At 42.8% G+C, this 21,130-nt stretch overlaps 1 protein-coding gene across 1 annotated transcript in view; it reads right to left on the bottom strand.

The window, feature by feature from the left end:
* LOC147710266 (steroidogenic factor 1-like) overlaps positions 1 to 21,130 on the bottom strand; it is a 438,859-nt gene that overhangs the window by 391,491 nt on the left and 26,238 nt on the right. The window contains exon 3 of the mRNA XM_086919966.1: positions 5,121 to 5,262. Coding sequence (XP_086776092.1) covers positions 5,121 to 5,262 — 142 coding nt within the window. The remainder of the gene's footprint in view (positions 1 to 5,120; positions 5,263 to 21,130) is intronic.

Raw genomic sequence — 21,130 nt, 5'->3', positions numbered from 1 at the left:
AAGCTCCAAACGTTTACTAAGCCAACAACGTCACTTCAAAATCAATCCAAGAATTGAATATCATGTGTTCTAGGAAGCTAATAAAGGAGGGTTTTTCTTATGGTTGAAGCATGCACTCAGTTAGATACAATCCTTTGTTTGCACGCCTATGGTAAAGATAAGATATGTGTCTTTAGAGTACCTAACGCACTTATGTTTTAGAAATGGCCTTTAGTTCTGGATTTACTGTTGTCCCTACTGGTGAGTTCGGAGCTCTGCTGTCCATGATCAAAGAGTCCTACAGAACAGTTTAGAAAATTACATGGGTATCGCTAGGAGGCACTAAACCATGCAAGACATCAGACCTTAAAAAGAGAAGTCAAATATTTGGGATTTTCTGTAATTCGAAAATAGCTGCTTCTCTCAGAACCTTTATCTGCTGTAATGAATTTAGAACAAGTTCATGATAAACATGGAATGTATTGTGCACTCCCAATGTCTTACTCCATTGCTCGTTCTCTGTCTTTCTGGCTACTTTTTCCTTGAAAAGAGTCATACAATTGTTAGATTCAAGTGCTATTTGTTGCTGTTGTCTTTTTATTCACTTTGAGATAACCTCTGCAGTTTTAGCGGTGTCCACCCCACTACATCAAATTAGCTATATTTACCAGCCACTAGACTCGATTGCTCGACATAGCAACTATATCCCTGATAACAGCATCAACTAATGTAAGTATCATTATCAAATTAGGGATGAGACATGTAAAGACATTTTACCTAAATCTTTAATAACGTAAAATAAAAACACTTACCTACATTATTTATATATTTTATCTTTATTTTTATTTCAACTCGGATTAGCAATGGTAAGATAAATAAATAAGAGGGAAACTATATACATTTAAATATAAAAAGACAAAGCTTGTGTATTTTCTCAAAGATGTATTTTTGAAATAGTTAAAAACACATTTAGAATAATCAGAAAATAGGATTAGTGTAAAGAGAATTCTTATGTGATTTAATAAATAGACTTAGAATTAGGTGCAGGAGAAGCATTGTTAAAATAGTGCATTTAACAAAAATACATTTCAAATTAGGGTTATACATGATAATATGATTACATACAGAATAATAAATACATTACATGAATTGAATGTTAATTACAAATAGTGTCGATCAGTTTTAGTATAATACATTAAGTGATATTTAAATTATACAATATAAAATAGTGTTACAGGTAAAATATTAATGAAATAAATAATGTAGATGCAGGGTAATGGTGGAATGGGGTTGAAATATTTGTGAAATACATGGAAAATATATCCTGACAGGGCCAGCAATAGTAGATGTAATGGCAGCAATATAGTCATAAACAGACTTGGTGGTGAACATACATGTGCGTCCACAAAGTCTGCCTTTATGTTCTTCGCTGTCCACCCTGCATGATTTTCATTCATAAAGCTGCACAGTTTAACCCTAGTAAGGGCTACATTGTCCAGAGGTGAGAAAATCGATTAAAGAGCCATTCACTGGTCTACAGATGAACTTCAGGCCAGCTTTTGTGACATATTATTTTCGCGCGAGAAAAGCCCTTTTTGTCCACTGCATGATTGTACATTTCGAAAATCCCATCACTATTGAGGAATTGTATTTTTTTTATTCTACTGAGAAAACATAATCCTCAAGTAGAACCCTTGCCTAACATTACTATTAATTTGAGGTATGTTCCATTTCCCTTCTCAACCTGGGAAGGAATTTATACCAGCCTTGGACAGCAAAAAAATCTCCAACCATTTCGAGGGTCAGAAGGGCTCTTTCATTTCCGGGTCAACTAAACCTGCCCTGGAAGCCCATCTCCCATCATTTGAGAGGGATATACTCATGCATGTTAGTGCATGATCATGAGGGAATATTGGACATGAGCACAAGGAGAGATGACTAAAATGGAAAGATCCTGCGCCGGGTAATAAAGCCGTTTGCAATTGCACTGCCTTTCTGAAGAAGGTTCACCAGTAGCGGCCCGTGGAGTGAGGTCCAAATGCAATTCAGCGCGCGCAATGAAATTCGTTTTATTTATTTTATTTCTTTACATTACTCTGGTCGGCTGTGAGCCTGAGTTTACTACCCCCCACCCTGCCCCTCCCCCACCCCGCCTCGCCTCAACACCCCGCGGAACTCCCTCCACGGGCCGCTACTGAGGTTCACCAAGGTCCACCACAGGCATCATTGAATAACAATGCTGGCAAAGGGGCTTAACGGCTAGGGCGGGCGACCTCGAATCTGGGGAACCGGGTTCGAGCCTCTGCAAGGACTCTGAACATCCTGTCATTCAGGGCAAATCACTTAATCTCCCCCTGCCTAACAAAAATGAATGTGTCCTCGTGTAACGTAACTTGTGCTATGTAAAGCGCTCTGATACCTAATACCGGGTCAAGTTCGCACTATATAAAACTCTGTAAAATAAAAAAATCATGAGAAACCATATTCTAAGTAAGGAAAAGCGGAGACATGGGAGTAGAAGAGGCGTGGTATTAGGGAAAAGAAAAGATCCAGAATCCACTGCTCCTCCTTTAAGGAGCATATGTTATGAGGTTATCACTGTCACAACACCTATGGTATATCCGTGACTGTTGCGCAGCTTGTTTTTGAGAATAACTCATTTTCATCCTGTAAATGTTATTAAATACCAATCCATCCCAGCCGAAGAGGCTGCAATTCCTCCTAAAATTAAAGAGGTTCATGACCCTCAAACTCAGTAGGCGTGCTTCATGTAGAAATCTCCCCTGTATCTTAATTAAGATACTAATGCGCAGAACACTCGGTGAATATGATGCATAACACACTTACAATCTGACAGCTGTAAATCAAATACATCATTTGTGCAGCTGTAAGAAGTGAGAATATGATGGTAAAAAGAAAGCATTCTACCAGGGTCAATATAATCAAGAAACGAACAATTACAGGAACGGATCCATGTAGCAAATAACCGTTCCAAGCCTGGTCATATGAAGACTGTATGCAAATCATTCTAGCCATGATCCTTATAACTCCGCCTTGGCCTATCATAAGAGCACCCAATGTCTCTACATCCTTCATGCCATTGTCCTGTTCCCATGAGGCACAGGGTCGAGACTGATTTGCATATGGGTGGGTCCAAACAGGGGTAGCGTAGTGGGCAACAGAACGATGGATTTAACCCAGACCTCTTGACTGGGGTTGAATGTATGATTTATTCAGCATTTTGTCCATCATTTGTTGCAGTTTATCCTTCATGCCATGACAGCTTATTTCAGAGATTGAAGAGCAGCCTTCTTCAGAGCACGGTACCATCTGCTGTTCTTGCTGCTCCAATTGAAAAGATTTTACAAGTTTTCATTAAAGTCACCTATTCGCGGTAACACAGGTTCCAGGGCAGCAGTGGCTTCCTGGAAAGCACAAGCTGGACCCTTCATTGCCAATTAACCTTTTACAGCTGTGAGGAAAGGAGTGCAGGATTTGCCAACCTCTTTTTCCAAGTAAAAAGCATACTTTTTGGGGGATCCTGTAATTCTGGGGAGTACATTTGATGATGTAGGCCGTTTTTAGGAGAGCAGGGGGCAGTATACAAGACCCCCTCTTCCAAATACAGAAATTGATAATTCAACGCGTGGATTGGCATTGTGGACTATCATGAATTTGAGGTACATCTACTCAAAAAGTAATAATTTCAACTATGGAAATTGAAAGTTGTGATGGAACTGGCTAAAAATGATAGTTTACAAGAGATCGTCAAAATGTAGATTAGGGATAATTTTAAGTACATCTCTGGGAAAAGACAACATAAACAATTTTTAAGTATGTCCGGTATTTTGAGATTCATTTTATTGTACTTATATTTGTACGATCCAAAAGAATCGATTGAATTTTCTAAAAATAATTTATGCCAGTGGCACATAATGGCAACTGATTCTGAGAGAGCATTGTTTTTTTTGTTTTGTTTTTACAGAAATGTTATTGAATTTAAGGAATTTGACATACTTATATTTAAGTGTAGTATTCATCAGAGGATTCTGAGCTTTTGTGCATCTATTTTTTGTAATAACTCAATTGTTGTGAGCAATAACTACTCTGAACTACATTGATATGCCTTAAAGTGGTCTAACCACCCTACATGCATCCCCGTCATATACTCACACCCATCTACATAAGTTAGATCATTGTCACTGTGGTGTTCGTGTAGGCACAGATGGATTTTCTATTTAACCCATGCATAACCTCAAGTAATCCCTGTTATTTTTGCCACGTGTTACATGTAAGGCAGTACATGTAATTCTTGCCTGCGGGAGGCTTGTTCAGCCCGATCCTTTGAAAGTGCATGTGTGATACAGCTGAATGCGATACTCAAACAACTTTTACGAAGTGAATATAGGAGCTAAATGGCAGGGGCGGCCTTAGGCATGTGCAAGCTGTGCACCTGCACAGGGCCACCAAACCCCAGGGGCCACCACGCCAATATATATTCTTAATATAATAATCCTCTGAGGATGGATACATATTTGCGTAGCGGGGATTTGGCAGCCTCCGGCTCTGTTCCACTTCCTAACACCCTGACCCCCCCTCCTGAGCTCCGGGGGGCTCCGGAGCTCAGGCCCCCTTTCGGGCCCCCTACCCACGCTCCCTGCCCAGGGCCACCATGAGCATAGAGCCGCCCCTGTGCATGGAAAACCTGTTGAAAATGTATCTCTTACGACTTTGGTAAGCGAGGACCTAGCAAGCGACAATCTTCATGCAGACCACCACAATGTGTAATTCTTATAGTACATGAAAATGTAGGAAAAGTTTCACATATTACATGGAGAAGACATCTTGCAATGTTGCGCACAACTCATGCCTTTTTTATGACTACATATTCGTTGTTAGTCAAAATGCCAGTGTCCCCAGCTCCATAATTACATAACATTCAGTTCTATATCATATGATCTCATTTTTTTAATAATATTTTTATGATTAACACCAATCGACATCCTGTTCTATAAAGATATCTTCCCTTGCCTACCCCAGAACGCTCACTAAAACGGAACCTCTGAAATCAGACCCAGCAGAGAAGGACAGAGATAAAAATATGAACTTGAAGAGATGTAAGTGTTCTGTCTAAGTCTTACCTTCTAATCTCATTCCTACGGTCAAACACTTTTGAAACCGGCAGTAGGGGCATCGTTTCCTCTGTGTTTTGTCAATTTTGCAAGTTTGGTTTTCTGTGCAGGTGTAGCGTTTGTTGTTTTGAACTGTCCTCTTGAAGAAACCCTGCCAATAAATGGGGAATAAACAAGGAAATAATTAATATTGCAATGTGTTTCCACCAGCAGGATGCTGAGTTTTAATCTGTACTGTGTCTTTAAAAAATCGCCACGCATTTTGGTGCCATCTTAGTGAATATTTTTGAAGGAGGTTAAAGAAAAAAACAAGTCCAAAGCACAGTCACTTTTAAGAGTTTAAAAACTGTTTCGCAGCGCTTTTGCATCTTGCAATCAAAATTGGGGAAGCAGCCTTTTCATCGCAGCGCGACCCACGCTGTGCCTTAACGATGCGGTCCGAACCGCGAATGCGTCTTTACAACGCATTTCTTTATTAAACAAGTCGTTACAACAACTTGCCGTAAGGAAAGCATTGTCATACTGATGATGGGCTTTTAGTCAAACACCTTCCCTCCTGTTGTGCAGACTGGAGTTGAAATAGTAAATTATACTAAAGGCCATTGGGGCCAAAAGAAAATGCCACAGGGTGAGATCCTGTGAAGAATCCGCTTAAGGCAGAATTTTGTGGTGCCAGTACAAATACAGAGCAACTATAAGGATAACACTACACACATGGTCCTGACTCACACAGCGTTGCATGGATATATTGCCCTTCGCTTAGTAGCAGCTGCAATTTCAAAGCAATTTACAAGAGAGCACTGAGGGTTAGAGGATGACCAGGTCGTGAGCACCAACGCTGCTGTAGGATATTCGATACCCCCATCTATGCACAAGAAAGAATTTAAAGTGCACAGACTGCACTGTTAGGTATTGTCTCCCTTGACCCACTTGGGCGTAGTGACTTGGACCAGCTGATGGCGGCAGCATCCCATTTTAGTACTCACGTGCATGAGAACAGCATTTACAGGTGTGGGCCTTATTGGCCCCTGAAACTTTATTTAATCATTCAGAACTCTAGGGGCCAGATGTACCAAGGATTCTTTCAGTCACAAATCCTCTGAACTGCTAAAATTTACGATTTGTGACCACAAAAGACTTGAAATCGAATGTACTAATCCCATTTTACAATTCAGAAAAGTGCTTTTGAATCGCAATATGGCGTTATCAATGGTTAGAGAAACGGTATTAGGAAAGGGAGTGTTTTGGGCATCCCTTTCAAATACCAAATGAGTACTGTATGTATCAATGACTTGTGACTGACATTGCGGCCACAAATCATTAATCCGTTTCTGAATTCCAAATTAGGGTGGTAATGCATTTCCAAATGTGTAAAAAGCACCAACAGTAAATACAAATATGTAGAACACACATAACAGAAGCAATATCACAGGACCACAGATGTCAACTCTTCTGCGTCCTGGGCTTCTCATCTCAGGTTTCACCATTCACCAAGCAGATAAGCTGAAGGGTGTAAAATATATTGCATTCAATCCATGATGTACTGAGTTTAGTGAAAACCTAATTATCACTCACTCGGCTTGTACTTCAATCGCAATAACTGCACGTGGATGTTCAAAGAAAAAATGTCCTATCATGTATGGTATAACACACAAAACTGCTAAAAATCAGGGCCAAACTGGCATGCCGGCAACTGAGCGTTTTTGGTGGGCTGGCAGGGTGTGGCTGGTTTTACTGCTGGCGGGCAGGATTTGTAGCTAGGGACCAGCCGGCCGCGTTCTGCTTGCAGCGCTTCTAAATAAACAATGCAAAAGCAAATGGTTTTAGAGGGTTTTAAATTCCAGGCTGACAGTCTGTTTCAGAGATGCCCATAAGGCCAGTAGGCTATTTAAGGGGATCTAGTGCATTAAAAGACTTGTTTCTCACTATCCCAAGAACCGTGGCCCAACTTGAGCACGGTAAGTAGGGATCCCAGATTGAAACACAATGCTGCTGCATTATACTGAGTGGATGGCTTGACTGGGCTTTCCCTCTATTTTCCTTTTTTGATAGGACATGGTGGGCTGCTGACCCTTGTAGACCATCAACCCAGTCTTTGTGGTCAATCAGAGGAAGTCACAACTTGAAGCCTGCCAAGTAAGTATGCATTAACACCTTCACTGCTAATGGAATTCCCCTCCTGTGCTGTCCCTCATTGAAATGGCTGTGGTCGTGACGGAACCATTCCGTCATCAGCACAGCCCAACCGTGACTGATGACGGAATGGTTCCGTCACAAGCATCGAAGGGGTTAAGCAGGTCGTATTACAACCCCCTCCGAATCACCAGGTTGGTTCACAAATAATTTAGTGGCTGCAAACCCCAGTATGAAACTTGCAACAGATTTTTGCGACTAGGGGCTAGATGAAGGTAACTGGGAAATACTGATTCCTAAATCCCTATATTTTACCGATTCGGTATTTAGGAATTGGTACTTCAGATGTAGGTAAGAATTCGGTAAAAAAATACTGAATTCTTAATATTCGTTATTACCAAATCGGTAATTGAGATTCGGTAATAACAAATACCTTCCCATTCATGCCTATGGCCTTGGAAGCCCATAGGAATGAATGTAAAGACATTCTGTATTACCGATTCAGTATTACCGAATCGGTAATACCGGGAGGTATTTCAAGGGTGCCAGGGTGTCCAAAGGACGCCCTGTTGCACCCCTGAATTGTGCATGTGTGCACATGTGGCACAATGCATGCCCTAAGGGCATGGATTTGTACCACTTGGCACATTTCAAAAAGCAAAAAAGTGCTTTTTGAAAGGAAATCGCTTTTTACCACCAACTCCAAGTTGGTGGTAAATAGCAATTCCTTGAGGCTGAGGTGCCCTGTTTTAAGTGCTACCTACATTGCATTTAAGGAATTCTTCTCTTTGTAACTTTGCACTTCTGTAAAGGTCCCTCGTTCCTGAATGTGCATGAACTGTGCATATAATTGGAATGTGGTTTTCAAATGAGTATGTGCAATACTAGCATTTTCAGACTCATTTTCTCCATGCTCACCATACGGTAAGACCCATATGTATTAAAACTTTGCACAGGGTTTGTGCCACAAATGTACCGCAATCCAGCTCAAAAGTTTGTGGTAGGATCTCCTTTTGGTCCCAAATCATTCTTTGCATTGGAAAGTTGCCTAAAGTAACACAAAGTAGAGAGAATTGCTTTGCATTCCTTTGCATCAAAGGACCTTCCATGGGTGAAGCATGGTTTCTCACATGCCTCCGAACATGGGTTTCGATAAAAATCCTTAGCAACAAACAGCTGTAGAGCAGGATTTGCAAAACATAGCAAATAGGCTCCAAACTTTTTAGTGGCATAGTTGTTTTCAAACTGTGTGAAAAGAGGAGGTAATCAAGAGGAAGAAAGCTACAAAGCGTTTGGGAATTCTGGCTCCCTGAATATATAGCTCTTCACGATTACATTTTCCTTACTAAAAAACTTCAATTTTGTTTAAAATTTGACTCAGTATTATTTATTAAATAAAATATTTGATACATTTCTGTTTTGTGCTTTGTTCTTTTAGAATGTAACATGTTCTTTCTTTGTCATACAGCGTCATACAGAGGTCAAATGTCAAAGGCCTTAATCACGCTACTTAAAAATGCAAATTAAAATATCCTAGATCCCTCCTATCTGTTTTGATCGTATGTACGATCAGAGAGGAGCTCCTCATTGACCATGAAGAATCGATAACCAACTGCAATGGTACTGAGTTAGGCGCTTGCTTTTAAAATCTGTGTGAGACCCAGGTTCTAATTCTGGTCCTCAGAATCTGTCATCCTGACAAAGTTGGCAAAATCAGTACTTTACTTTACTTTAGTACCTGATATCATGCACGACTCACTCCAGTAGAAGTATCTCGGCACTGCGCTACACAGGCGTAAGAGAACTGTCTAGAACAACCAAGTTTTAAGGAACTTCTTAAAGTTCCTAAAATTGGAACATGTACGAATGTGGAAAGGAAGGTTGTTCCAATGATTTGGGGCTAGATATGAAGATGCTCTGCCGCCAAATCTAGCAGTACGAATACTTGGGATCTGAAGAAAGGCTTTATTGGAAAATCTTAGCTTTCTGGAAGGCGAATAGTGATCAGGGCCGGACGGGCCGTAGCAGGCACCAGGCGTTTCCCCGGTGGGCTGCTAGGGTGTGGGCCAATTTTGTTACAGGGGCCATTTTTGCAGCATAGCTGCCAAATCTCCCCCTGTAACAAAAACGGTGAAAACCAGCCCTGGCCAACAGCTCGGCCGCTCCCACGGGGCCGGCCAAGTTCTTTGCCAGGGCCAGTTTTGGGTCCCAGTCCGGCCCAGATAGTGGTTCAGTTTTTAACACCAATACGCGGGCTGAGATTAATGCGGGTCAATTAAAACAACAGAGTTTGAAAATTGGGTAGCCAAGGCAATTTTTTTCAGAATGGGAGCAGAGGGTGACCTAGTCGAATGGTGACCAATTCTGATGCATTACCAACAGTTTTATTTTAAAAAATCTCTATGTAATAATACATTTATATTATACAAGCATTTCAAAGTACAAATATGGATTCAAATTCTATTCTTAAAAGTGGCTAGGAGGGGCAAGTCTTTTTCTCAGTTCTGGCCAGTGGCCGCTTCACACCACCGGAGGCACCGAAACCCAAAGCTGACGAGGCACCTGGAGCTAGAGAGTATCGTCTGAGGATGGGATTTGATGATGCTCAGTGGCGGTGAGGAGGGAAGCCAGTAATCGGTGATAACTTGTGTAGGAACAATACCGATGAGGGCTGAGGTTCATCTAACCCTTCTATGGCCGGGTGCAGTGGCGGCTCATCCACTAAGGCGAAGGACTGTTGCCCCACTGCTTTTTTCAGTGAAAAAAAGGGAAAAACAAAATGATAATCACTTGACGGTATTATCATTTTATTTGTTCCTGCTGCGATGTCTTGGCAGGGTGGATCTGCTCTGCTCTCAGAGTAGGAAGAAGAGTGGTGGGACTATGTAAGTGCGCATGAATGTTCTCCACCGGGCTGCATTACAGCCTGAGTAGAGAACATGCTCTGGCTGAGCACCGAACCACTGCGCCAGGGCCGGTCTGGCTACCGGGCGTTTTGGCATGCTGCAGAGCTGGGGGCTGATGTCACTGCGGTGGGGGCTTAGTTCGTTGATGGAGACCTGTGTGTGCTTTGAAAAAAACAAAGCAAAACTAATTTCGTTCAGCACATGCAGGTCCCCATCAACGAAATCAGCCCCCAGCTCAGCAGCATTCCAAAACGCCCGGTAGCCAGTCCAGCCCTGCACTGCGCTCAGACCAATCACCACGCTGCATTGGCTATGAGGAGCCTCGGTGCTTCTGAGAAGAAGCCAGGAAGAGGACAGAGAGGACGGAAGAGAGGCTGTGTTTTTCAGAAGCAGTCGACTCTGGCAGGGAGGAAGAGAGAAAAAGAGAACATCTTGAAACGTAAAGTGGAAAATTCGAAGGAGGCAAGTCAGAAACAAGTTCTGCACAGGCACGGGCCGTGCCGGGCGTTACACTGGGGCGGTGACGTCAGGCAGGGGAGGGTCAGGGTGGGGGGATGTAAAATACGGGATAAGGACCATTAGAGGTAAGTGTCGAGAAAAAAAAAACGAATTTCGTTGCCCACTCTGCATAGTGGGCAACGAAATTCGTTTTATTTATTTTTTTCGATATTTTGATACTTACCTCTAATGGTCCTTATCCCGTATTTTACATCCCCCCACCCTGACCCTCCCCTGCCTGACGTCACCGCCCCAGTGTAACGCCCAGCAGGGCCCGTGCCTGGTTCTGCACCTTCAGATTCTGCCCAGTCAAGAAGGGTTGAATAGGCCCTCCTGCATGCAACTAATGCACTACATGCAGGCCTGGCTGAGGGAAGCAGACTGTGCGGGGGCACCTAACAGACATTCTAGCTTAGGCCCTTTAGGGGAAATTAGCCGAGGTCCTAGCTGAACTGCTGTCTGTGGAAACTGTAGATTTGTCGAGAGCGAAGTGAGAGGCCTGCAGACTGGCAATAGCACAACTGGTAGAGCTGGTAGCAAAAACAGAAATAGCAGGTGGAAAAAGTGAAAAGAGTGGGGGGCAAAACCTGAGAGTGGGTGGCAAAAACTGAAAGTGCAGGTGATAAATACTGAAAGAGCAGGTGGTAAAAACTTGAACAGAGGGTCTGATTATGATGCCATCGCATAGGCAAAAGGGACCGCCCTCCATAGGTGCGGCGGTCCTGCAATACAAATTACGATGCGCCCGCCAGTGCATCCCATATTTTTACATTGCGGCGGGCGGCAGCACCCGCCACAATGTAAAAATACATGTTTTGCATATGTATGTACAATGTGACAGGCACTGTGCGGTGCCTACCTCCTTGCACATGCAAATGCAGGGGGTACCATATGTACCCCCCAAGTGCAGCGCCCCACCCCCCACCTCCCCCGGGGGCCCACAACGGGCCCCCAAAGGCATTTACCAGCTGTCTTTTTGCAGTGGAATCTCCGCCACAAAAGACAGGCATCCAAATACACACAGCGGTGTCTGCAAGGCACTGCCAAAATGCCCCCACTGTACCATGTCCCACAAGGCGGGTGGAAAATGACCACCTTGCGGGACCACGGCGGACTGTCTTTCTGTCCGCCGCAGGACCATTCCCACCGCCATCCTAATTTGGCGGTGGGAATATTGAGGGTGATGGCAGGCGGATCGCCACCACCGGACCGGCGGTCACCACCGTCGGCCCGGAGGTTGCGATCCACCAGCTATCGTAATCGGCCCCTGAGTGTGGTAAAAACTGAAAGAGCGGTGGCAAACTCTGAAACAGCATGTGGCAAATACTGAAAGAGTGGATGGTAAATACTGAAAGAGCAGGAAGGTGGTAAAAAATGAAAGATTGGCTGGTGAGAACTAAAAGAGCAGCTGGTAAAAACTGAAAGAGTGGGTAGTAAAAACCAAAAGAGTGGGTGGTAAAAACCGAAAGAGTGGGTGGTAAAATCCGAAAGAGTAGGTGTTAAAAACCGAAAGAGTGGGTGGTAAAAACAAAAAGAGTGGGTGGTAAAAACCGAAAGAGTGAGTGGTAAAAACCAAAAAAATGGGTGGTAAAAACTGAAAGAGTGGGTGGTAAAAACCGAAAGAGTGGGTGGTACAGTGATGCTATCAGTGATATCCAGATTCATGAACAGTGACACAATCTCTAAAGAGATACATGTTCTCGCAGGTCGTGTTTTCAACGGGGCCTCATGGGTAGTAGGAGCGCTTCTCCCGGGTGACTTACTGGCAGGGGTTGTGATATCCTGGGGCTAAGTCAGAGTGGGAGTCTGATGATCTGCCTTGGCAGAGTAGGCCAAGCAACATTCCTTCAGACACAAGGAGAAGCTGAGGGTGTAGCTCTGTTTCAATGTAGTGTCCTTCTGTTACCCTGCTGTCCTGCTCCTCTACAAGGCTGTAAGAGCCCCTGAGCTCTGCAGGAAGGCCAGCCTTTGGTGGCATATTCAGGTGAAACCAGGTGTGCTTTACCAGCCTTCCAGCTGTAGGCGCTGCACCCAGTAAACATATGGAATCTGAACTAACAGGTTACACAAAAGAAAATCGAAACATTATATGGGCTGAAAGAAGGATATGTTTTAAATAAACTGTAGCATAAATAAGGCTCCCAAGTTTAATTTAATGATGTTTACATATAAACACAGAATAGAAAACATTTTATTCCCTGAATTTTTTTTTTAACAAATGGAAAATACAAAACGCTGTCTTTTCTGAGTGTGTGGGTGTGCTTTTGATCATGATGACTGGTAATCGAATAGCTATAACATTAACAGCATGTGGTGCTATAGAAAGAACATTTTCTAATGACGCTTTTACAGCATTAGATCTGCACAAGTTCTAATGCTGCGATGTTAATGTTTTCAGGAGACGGGACTATTTTATTGTACGGGTTCACTTAGAGCACTGAGAGCCAACAATTAGCTGAGTGCTGATGTACAGATAACAAAATGTGGAAACTAACTAAGTACAACTTCGCTCTTTCAACAACCGTCATATATATATATATATGGCCTACTCCGGATGCTACGTAAGTTCCTTCCCCTGTTATCGGAGGAACATAGGAAGATCACGGTGCAGGCGATTATAGGCTCGAGAATTGACTATTCCAACGTCCTTTATCTCGGCTTGCCAGAATATCTGCTCCAACGGCTACAGGTTGTCCAGAATTCGGCAGCACGGGCCATCTTTGGACTATCTCGCCGTGCCAGAGCCTCGGGTCTTCTGGAGGCTCTGCACTGGCTCCCTGTCCGGAAGCGGATAATTTTTAAAACTCTTACTCTGGCACACAAAGCCTTGCACGCCTCCGGAGCAAAATACCTGCAGAAGAGGCTGGCCTTTTATTTGCCTGCCAGGTCGCTCAGGTCTGAAGCCCTGTTTCTTGCGACGGTTCCTCGTGTGAAGAGAGCCCGCATCGGAGGCCGCTCTTTTAAACTACTAGCGCCTCAGTTATGGAATAAACTGCCTGTGTCCCTGCGCAGCATTCCTAATTTGTTGGCCTTTCGGAAAGGGCTTAAAACTTGGCTCTTTTCCTCTTAGTTTCGGTCCCTATTAGGTTTCTTTTATCTCTGTTTCTTATTTTATTTTCCCTGTTGTGTTATGAGATTAGTGTGCAATCCAAAGCGTCGGGACACTCTTCCGAGTAGCCGTACGCTATACAAAACCCCTGCATAACATAACATAACATAACATATATATATATATATATATATATATATATATATATATATATATATATATATATATATATATATATATATATATATATATATATATATATATATATATATATATATATTTATATATATATATATATATATATTTATATTTATATTTATATATATATATATCTACACACATATATATACATAGATATATACATAGATAGAGCTATAGACATAGATATATAGATATGCAGATGAATACCATTAAAATGAGAAAAAATAATTATGGATGGGAGAGGATGTATCCTTACGGCTAGAGCGGTTGACCTCGAAACTGGGAAACCTGATTTGAGTCTCGGCAATGACGCAGAACATCCTGTGATTTTGGGCAAATCACTTAATCTCCCCGTGCCAAACAAAAATTAATGTGTCCTCATGTAACGCAACTGGCGCCCATGTAAAGCACTCTGATACCTGATATCTTTGGGTCTAGTTCGCGCTGTAGAAAACTGTAAAAAAAAAATGGATAAAGATGGAAATGTCACAACAATCAATAAATACCATAGTTTCCTAATTATAAATGTAATGTAATGTAAATAAGATTTGTAAAGCGCAACGAATGCCCGAAGACGTCTTGGCGCTGTTAGAGTGGGGGCAAGTATGACAGAGGAGACACTAAAAGATGGACTGAAAGCAGAGGAATGGTTTATAGTTTTTTGAATTATGCATTTTGTGTAAAAAGCCCGGATTTTAAGCTTTTTCTGAAATTCAGCAGGGAGGGAGGTCGTTTTTAAGGAAATAGGTAATTCATTCCAAAGTTGTGCTGTAGATCTAAAGAAACTCTTCCCTCCCCAAAAAGCCTTCTTTAAGGGGGTGACCACTAGGTTCTTGGCCAAGCTTGACCTTAGTGTTCTTGTTGGAACTTACCACTTCAGTTTATTCCTGAATTGTACTGGCCCCATCCCCTGTAGAGATTTAAAGGCCAGACAGAGTGCCTTAAACGTACATCTTTTTCTTACTGGCAACCAATGCAGTTTTTTTACATCTTCTCTTGCTGAAGTGTTTTTCTGAATTTTAAAAATGAGGCGAGCAGCCGCATTCTGCAAGGTCTGGAGCCTGTTGACCAGCCCTGAGTTGAGGGTGAGGCAAATACTATTAGAACAGTCAATTTGCGTTAGGACCAACGCCATGGGTACTGTTTTCAAAAGATCAACAGGTACATCTTTTTTTATTTTGTTGATTAGTTTTATAGATACAAAAGAATCCGAGGTTATTTGCTGATTTATTCTTTGAATTTAAGTTCCCTGTCTAGGGTGGTACCCAGATCCTTTACTTTGGCGGATGGTGTGGGTGTGGCTTTGAGTCAGTGCACATTAAAGTCAAAACACTCTTCAAGGTCACTGGAGGGTCACTGAAGCAAGTAATCTATGGACTTGTTTTCTACAGAACTTTTACTGAGCCATCAGTGACGTGGAACTCGTCATAGATTCCCCATGGGGCTACCCTAGCCGGCCTGCTGTAGAGATGTAATTACCCTAAAATAGAGTACCTTCATGGATTAATAACTCATATATGTGTCAGTGGGAATCTGAAGGAAAATAGTTAAGGCCTTTTACCCTCTCCTCGGAGCATTAACTGCTCTTAATTGCCCCTGGCCCCACAGTCATGGGCCTGAGCAGAGTCAGGCCTCATAATGAGGAGAAGGGAAACTAACATCTATTAATGCTCGAAAGCATCTTGGCAATAAGGTCAATATCAGCATCTCTCTATGGTCACCTATTGAAGACAAACACATTCATTGTCCCCGCTTCACCATCTTGCTGAAAGAGGAATGCAGACAAACGACAGAAGTTAGTGTCGGAATTCCAGGGATTCGGATTGGTTGAGCAAATCTTGACATCCCATAATGGGTGTTAATAAAACGGTGCCTACATAGGGTAAAACAAACCAGAGAACGAACAGGTTCTGTTACTGGATATTTCCTACAGCTCTTTGCCATGTTTCAACGTCTGCGGTGCAATCCCGGTTTACATTTCACGTCTTACTTCATCTTACATTCCCTAAAACACATCCAGGTGTTTGAGTGAGTTCAGGTTGTGGGTGGGTATTTATGACAGTGCTTGATTGAGAGCTCTGAAGTTGAGGCAGAAAGCAGTTCTACACCTGCCTGACTTTGGATCATAATGGTGAGCACATCCGATACTTGGCCTCTCTGCAGAGAGCACAGAACAATGTGTGTATATATGCCGATTGTAAATATTCACAACAAAATCATGGATTTTTTTCATTTATCTGAACGAGCTAACAAAGCATAAACAAAGCCAATAGGTCTGTCTTGTTACAGGTATATGTGTTTGCTTTTGCGGGATAAGCCTAGATGCAATCACAGAAAACCCATAGAGTGGCACCAAAAGGCCAGTCAGGCGGCATGCTGTGCTCAATAAAACATTTGAGCTTACAAGTCTTAAACCACCCACTTTTTAGGTCGAGCCTAAGCAGCACACATGCACTGCTCTGCGAGATTTGCTGTATCTACTGTGTTGGCTAAAGGCACACCCATCGCTTATGATTGGTTCCTTCCTGTTGTGCATTTCAAAATGTGTTTCTTTTGTGTGGTGAATTGGCTGATTTGTCCCACCTTTTGGTGGGTTTGTCACTCCCATGATGACTGCCCCTTGTACGTATGTTATTTCTTCTGTGTGCATTTGTTGTTTTCCAAGGGCTCTTTTCTTTATGTTTACTTTGCCTTGCCTCAGGATGAAGCAACTGCCCTTAAGCTGAGGCCTAGCTGAGGGTACTTTCAATTGTTACTTTCCTCCAAATGCGACCACACTACGAGATAACGCACCCCCTCATACAAGACCGCACTGAGAGCACGGTTGTTTTCAATACCGCGGCAACCGCTTCTCAGGCCGCCATGCAAATAACTTTATGTGCATGGGCGCTGTGCTTTGTTTCAGTATGCCGTCGGTTTACTGTTGGCAAAGCCAATAGCTTTAATTCTTGCTAATGCGAGACCTACTGCATTGCAAATGCTTGTGAATACTTTGTAGAGATAGGCAGCATTTTTTGACATGGCAATAATGAGGCGCACGCCTTATACTATCCCCACCCAAAAGAAGGCTCAGTTTTACATTTCTGTTTTAATATCAATTTCAAATCCTGTTTTGATTTTGGTGCTGCAGCTAAACCTGGATACGAGTAGACCCGCTCAGCTAGATCTGACTGTAAACTGCATTCAGAGAATAGTTGGGGTTGACAAGAAGGTGCTTCCAGAGGGCTCAGTGCTGTCATTAGGCAGGTTGGACTTTCTTTGTCATCCCTTTGAAATTGTTATATATATATATATATGTATATATATATATATATTAAAGCCCTTCTTCCTCTGCCATGAAGAAATGGAGTCGCACTCACTTGGTTAGTTGCAATTCTTTATTTGATGATGCAGGTAGGCAATCCTGACGCGTTTCGTTGACTTTCAACTTTTTCAACGGTGTGCCTTGAGTCTTGCTACAGCGGTAGCCAATTATATGCACATTGCATTTTTTTCAATCCCTCCATTGGGTTGCTGGTCGCTGTAGTTTTTGCGTGTTTGCACCAAAGTGTCCCGTTTTCATCATTTTAAAATGAAAGCTGGAAGTCATGCTGGAGCCGGTCTCCAGTGGCAGCCACTTTCCCCTTTCATCCGCTCTTGCGAGGCTTTACACTTTGGTCCGTTTGGGGAGACGTTGGCGCTCTTGCTGACTGTGCGGTGTTCCCTCGACTGAACCACGTCGAAATATATTAAAGCCCTTCTTCCTCTGCCATGAAGAAATGGAGTCGCACTCACTTGGTTAGTTGCAATTCTTTATTTGATGATGCAGGTAGGCAATCCTGACGCGTTTCGTTGACTTTCAACTTTTTCAAAGGTGTGCCTTGAGTCTTGCTACAGCGGTAGCCAATTATATGCACATTGCATTTTTTTCAATCCCTCCATTGGGTTGCTGGTCGCTATATATATATATATGTTGCTTGTTTTACACTTTCTTTTATGTCACTCACACTTGCAATCACGTGTTTAAAGTGCTAGCCTTTTAAAAGGTCCAGTAAAAACTGTTAACGTTGTCATGTGATCAAGCCACTCCGGTGGTGAAACGCGTTATGGCGGACTCATGAAAGAATAAACGCTACTTGCTTTTTGCACATATCCTGGGTTCGTGTCTGCTTCCTTGGTGCTGACTGGGAATCCGTCGTTGCAACCAACCTTTGTAAGCAGCTTCTTGGATATATATATATATATATAGAGAGAGAGAGAGAGAGAGAGAGAGAGAGAGAGAGAGAGAGAGAGAGAGAGAGAGAGAGAGAGAGAGAGAGAGAGAGAGAGAGAGAGAGACAAGGTGTTTTGTTTTGTTTTGTACTATCTTCAATTATTTACGTTTCCCAAATTTCTTCCGTCTTTATATTTTACTTTTGATGTTAGACAAAATGTACTGTTTGTTTTAGATCTGCAATGTCATTTCTTTGAGGGATACCATGCAGGTCACACCTTTGAATAAAGTATTTTATAAACCTGAACATGGGCGCTCTTGCTTTGATATAGTGGATTGGCAGCTGTCCTTTGATGTCACCATTGCCGTACGACTTTAAACAAATAATTGCTAACAATGCAAGCAGCTGTGTACTTTTCCGCTTAGGTAATTTATGACCTGATGCCGTGGCGCCTGGCTCACTAGGGACCTCTAGGAGCAGCTTGTAGGATTGCACCCAGACATGCAGTGCAGGTGCCTGGGTCACTAAGGACCTCTAGTAGCAGCTTGTGGTACTGAACCAAGACATGCAGTCCTGGTGCCTGCCTACTACGCAAGCATTTGCAATGCACTAGGTCTTGCTTTTCTGAAAGTTTGAGCTATTGGCGTTGCATTGTTATTTGCAACCGCAATACCTCAAACTTTCAGAAATGCGAGACCTATTGCATTGTAAATGCTTGTTTATATAGGCCACACCTCGTTGAAAGGATCCCAGTTCCTCTCCTTTGAGACACCTCCACCTTTTTAATTCCACTGACAGTACTAAATTCGATTGAGATAAATTATTGTAGAGAGGATCAAGGGAATAGCAAAGAGAACTGTATAAAGAATGCAAACTGCAGTTGTAGTGTTCCCTTTTATGAAAAAGGAACACTTGATTTCACAAGTGCAAATAAAATGCTTCAGACAAAAATAAGTAGTATGAGGGAAAACTTTAGTTTTAAGTTTTATGTAATGTTGCTTATCATCCCACGGTTACTTCAGAGCACTGCAGGTGAGTCCGTGTTTAACAAGTGCTAACTGTAGATTGGGAGCAGATAGAGATATCCTGTTTACACTCAAATTAATTGTAATTTAAAAGCCCCTTTAATAGTAAAGGCAGATTTTAAGTTAGAATTCTAAAAATGCCACTTTTAGAAAGTTTTCATTTTTGTGTCCCAACCATTTGTGCCTTCTGCCAGTGTTCTGGATTACAATTGTGAATCGTTCTGCTGTTGGCGTTTGTGTATTGCTTTCAGACAGTAACACAAAGGGGCTTCGGCGTGGACATGGTGGGCCATTTTGACAGGATGACTGGAGAGGGGCTACTTGCACTTCAAAGGGGTGTGCCTCCTGCACACACAAAGGAACCTGACAGCAGGCCTGTGCTGCCTTTTGTTCCCTTCCCCCCAGACAGTCTGGATCCTTGACAGGGCAAGAGGAACAACTTTCCAGAACCAGATGTGGGGATAGGACAGGGAAACCCCCGGCACAAAGACTGGCACCCCGTTTTAAATAACTATTGGACCTTCAGAGCCACTCTTCACAATACTCCTGAACCTGTAAAAGTTATAGAAGAAGGACTGTCTTGCTATCTTAAAAGGAAGATTGGACCTGCTTGCTGCCATTCAAGGTTACCCAGAGTACGCCCAAAAGTCATTAGGCTGCCCTCCTGTGTGAGCTACAGGGACACAAAAGTTTCATAGGCCTCCCTACAAGTGCCCAGGTGATTTGAGTATGAACCTACAACTGGACCAGCTGGAGCTCTGCTCCTGGCCTTCGCTGGAGTGAGTCCTGATCTCCAAGCAGTCCCCCCTCCCCCCCACCGGATTATGGATCGTTGGCTGGCATCAGTGACAGCTCCTCCTAAGGGAAGAAATCGAAACCCTAATGATTGGGTGCCTCGTAACCACGAACAGTCCCATTCATGCAAAGACCCTGCCGCCTGCGACGGCTGCCTGTTCGAAGTTCTGGTGAGACCTGCTCTTCTCACTGACAACTGTATGTGGCGATCAGAAATGTGAAGCCTGTAATTCGTACTTCATCACCAACAGCTTGCGACGGCCACCAACGCCAGCTACAGCAATGACCATCTGAGACCGGCTCTTCTCACTACAACGAAGACTGTCCACACTCCCGACCTGATCTCCACACTACAGTGACGCTCAGTCTCCTCCTCGCTGCCTCTACCACAGAAGATGAAACTCTTTCCGCCGGTCTAACCTGGTTCCTGAATGCAAAATTGTGCTTCACCTGAACCTATGACGTACCATAGAATAGTGCAATCAGAAGACCACAAGTGGCAAGTTATGCTTTTAGGCACTACTTTCACTAGAAACTTTCAAATGTAATATCTCTGGTTCTACTTATTGGATTTTTCTCATTCTGGTATAATTTTTGTGTTAAAATTTATTCGGGATTTCTCTAGTTTGGGTTTTTATTTTATTACTGTTTGTGTGCTGCATAAATGATTTAGTCATTGCCTCTGTTTTCAGTTTATAGTTTATTGCACAGTTAATTAAAACCAATGCGATACAATAACACAATAAGAAAAGTTAAAATGTAGCCTAAAAGACGTGTGTTTAAGACCAATGCTATACAGTAGCAAGATAAAAATAAACAATTCAACATAAAAGGGTGATTTTGTTTGCAGGCCGCATGCCATACTATGCTTCCCATCTACTATGAAGGCCTGCTAGTCCGTTCATGTTTTGCATAACATTTTTCATGAAATTTTGCGACATAGATGATTTCCGCAATATAAGTTAGAACGGGTGTCCTAATTTGTTGGGTTTTCATGGATCAAGTTTTGGTAATTTTTTTTCCACTGCTTTTAAAAATTTCACTAAGCTGCAGCTCAGCTGAGGATCCTGTGCCGAGAAGCAGGTTAGCACTGCGCTCCTTCGTGTGCGTACCCCCTGTAGAATGAAATGGCGTTTCAACAGGAGCTTCCTTTCTTTTTGCAGTTCCTCACACGAGCATAGCAGGTGCAGCATGTCTTCTGCCCCGATGCCACATAGCC

This window comes from Lissotriton vulgaris, chromosome 5 (assembly GCF_964263255.1).
Source record: "Lissotriton vulgaris chromosome 5, aLisVul1.2, whole genome shotgun sequence".
Classification (NCBI taxonomy): Eukaryota; Metazoa; Chordata; class Amphibia; order Caudata; family Salamandridae; genus Lissotriton; species Lissotriton vulgaris.
This window is presented reverse-complemented; position numbering and strand designations above follow the sequence as displayed.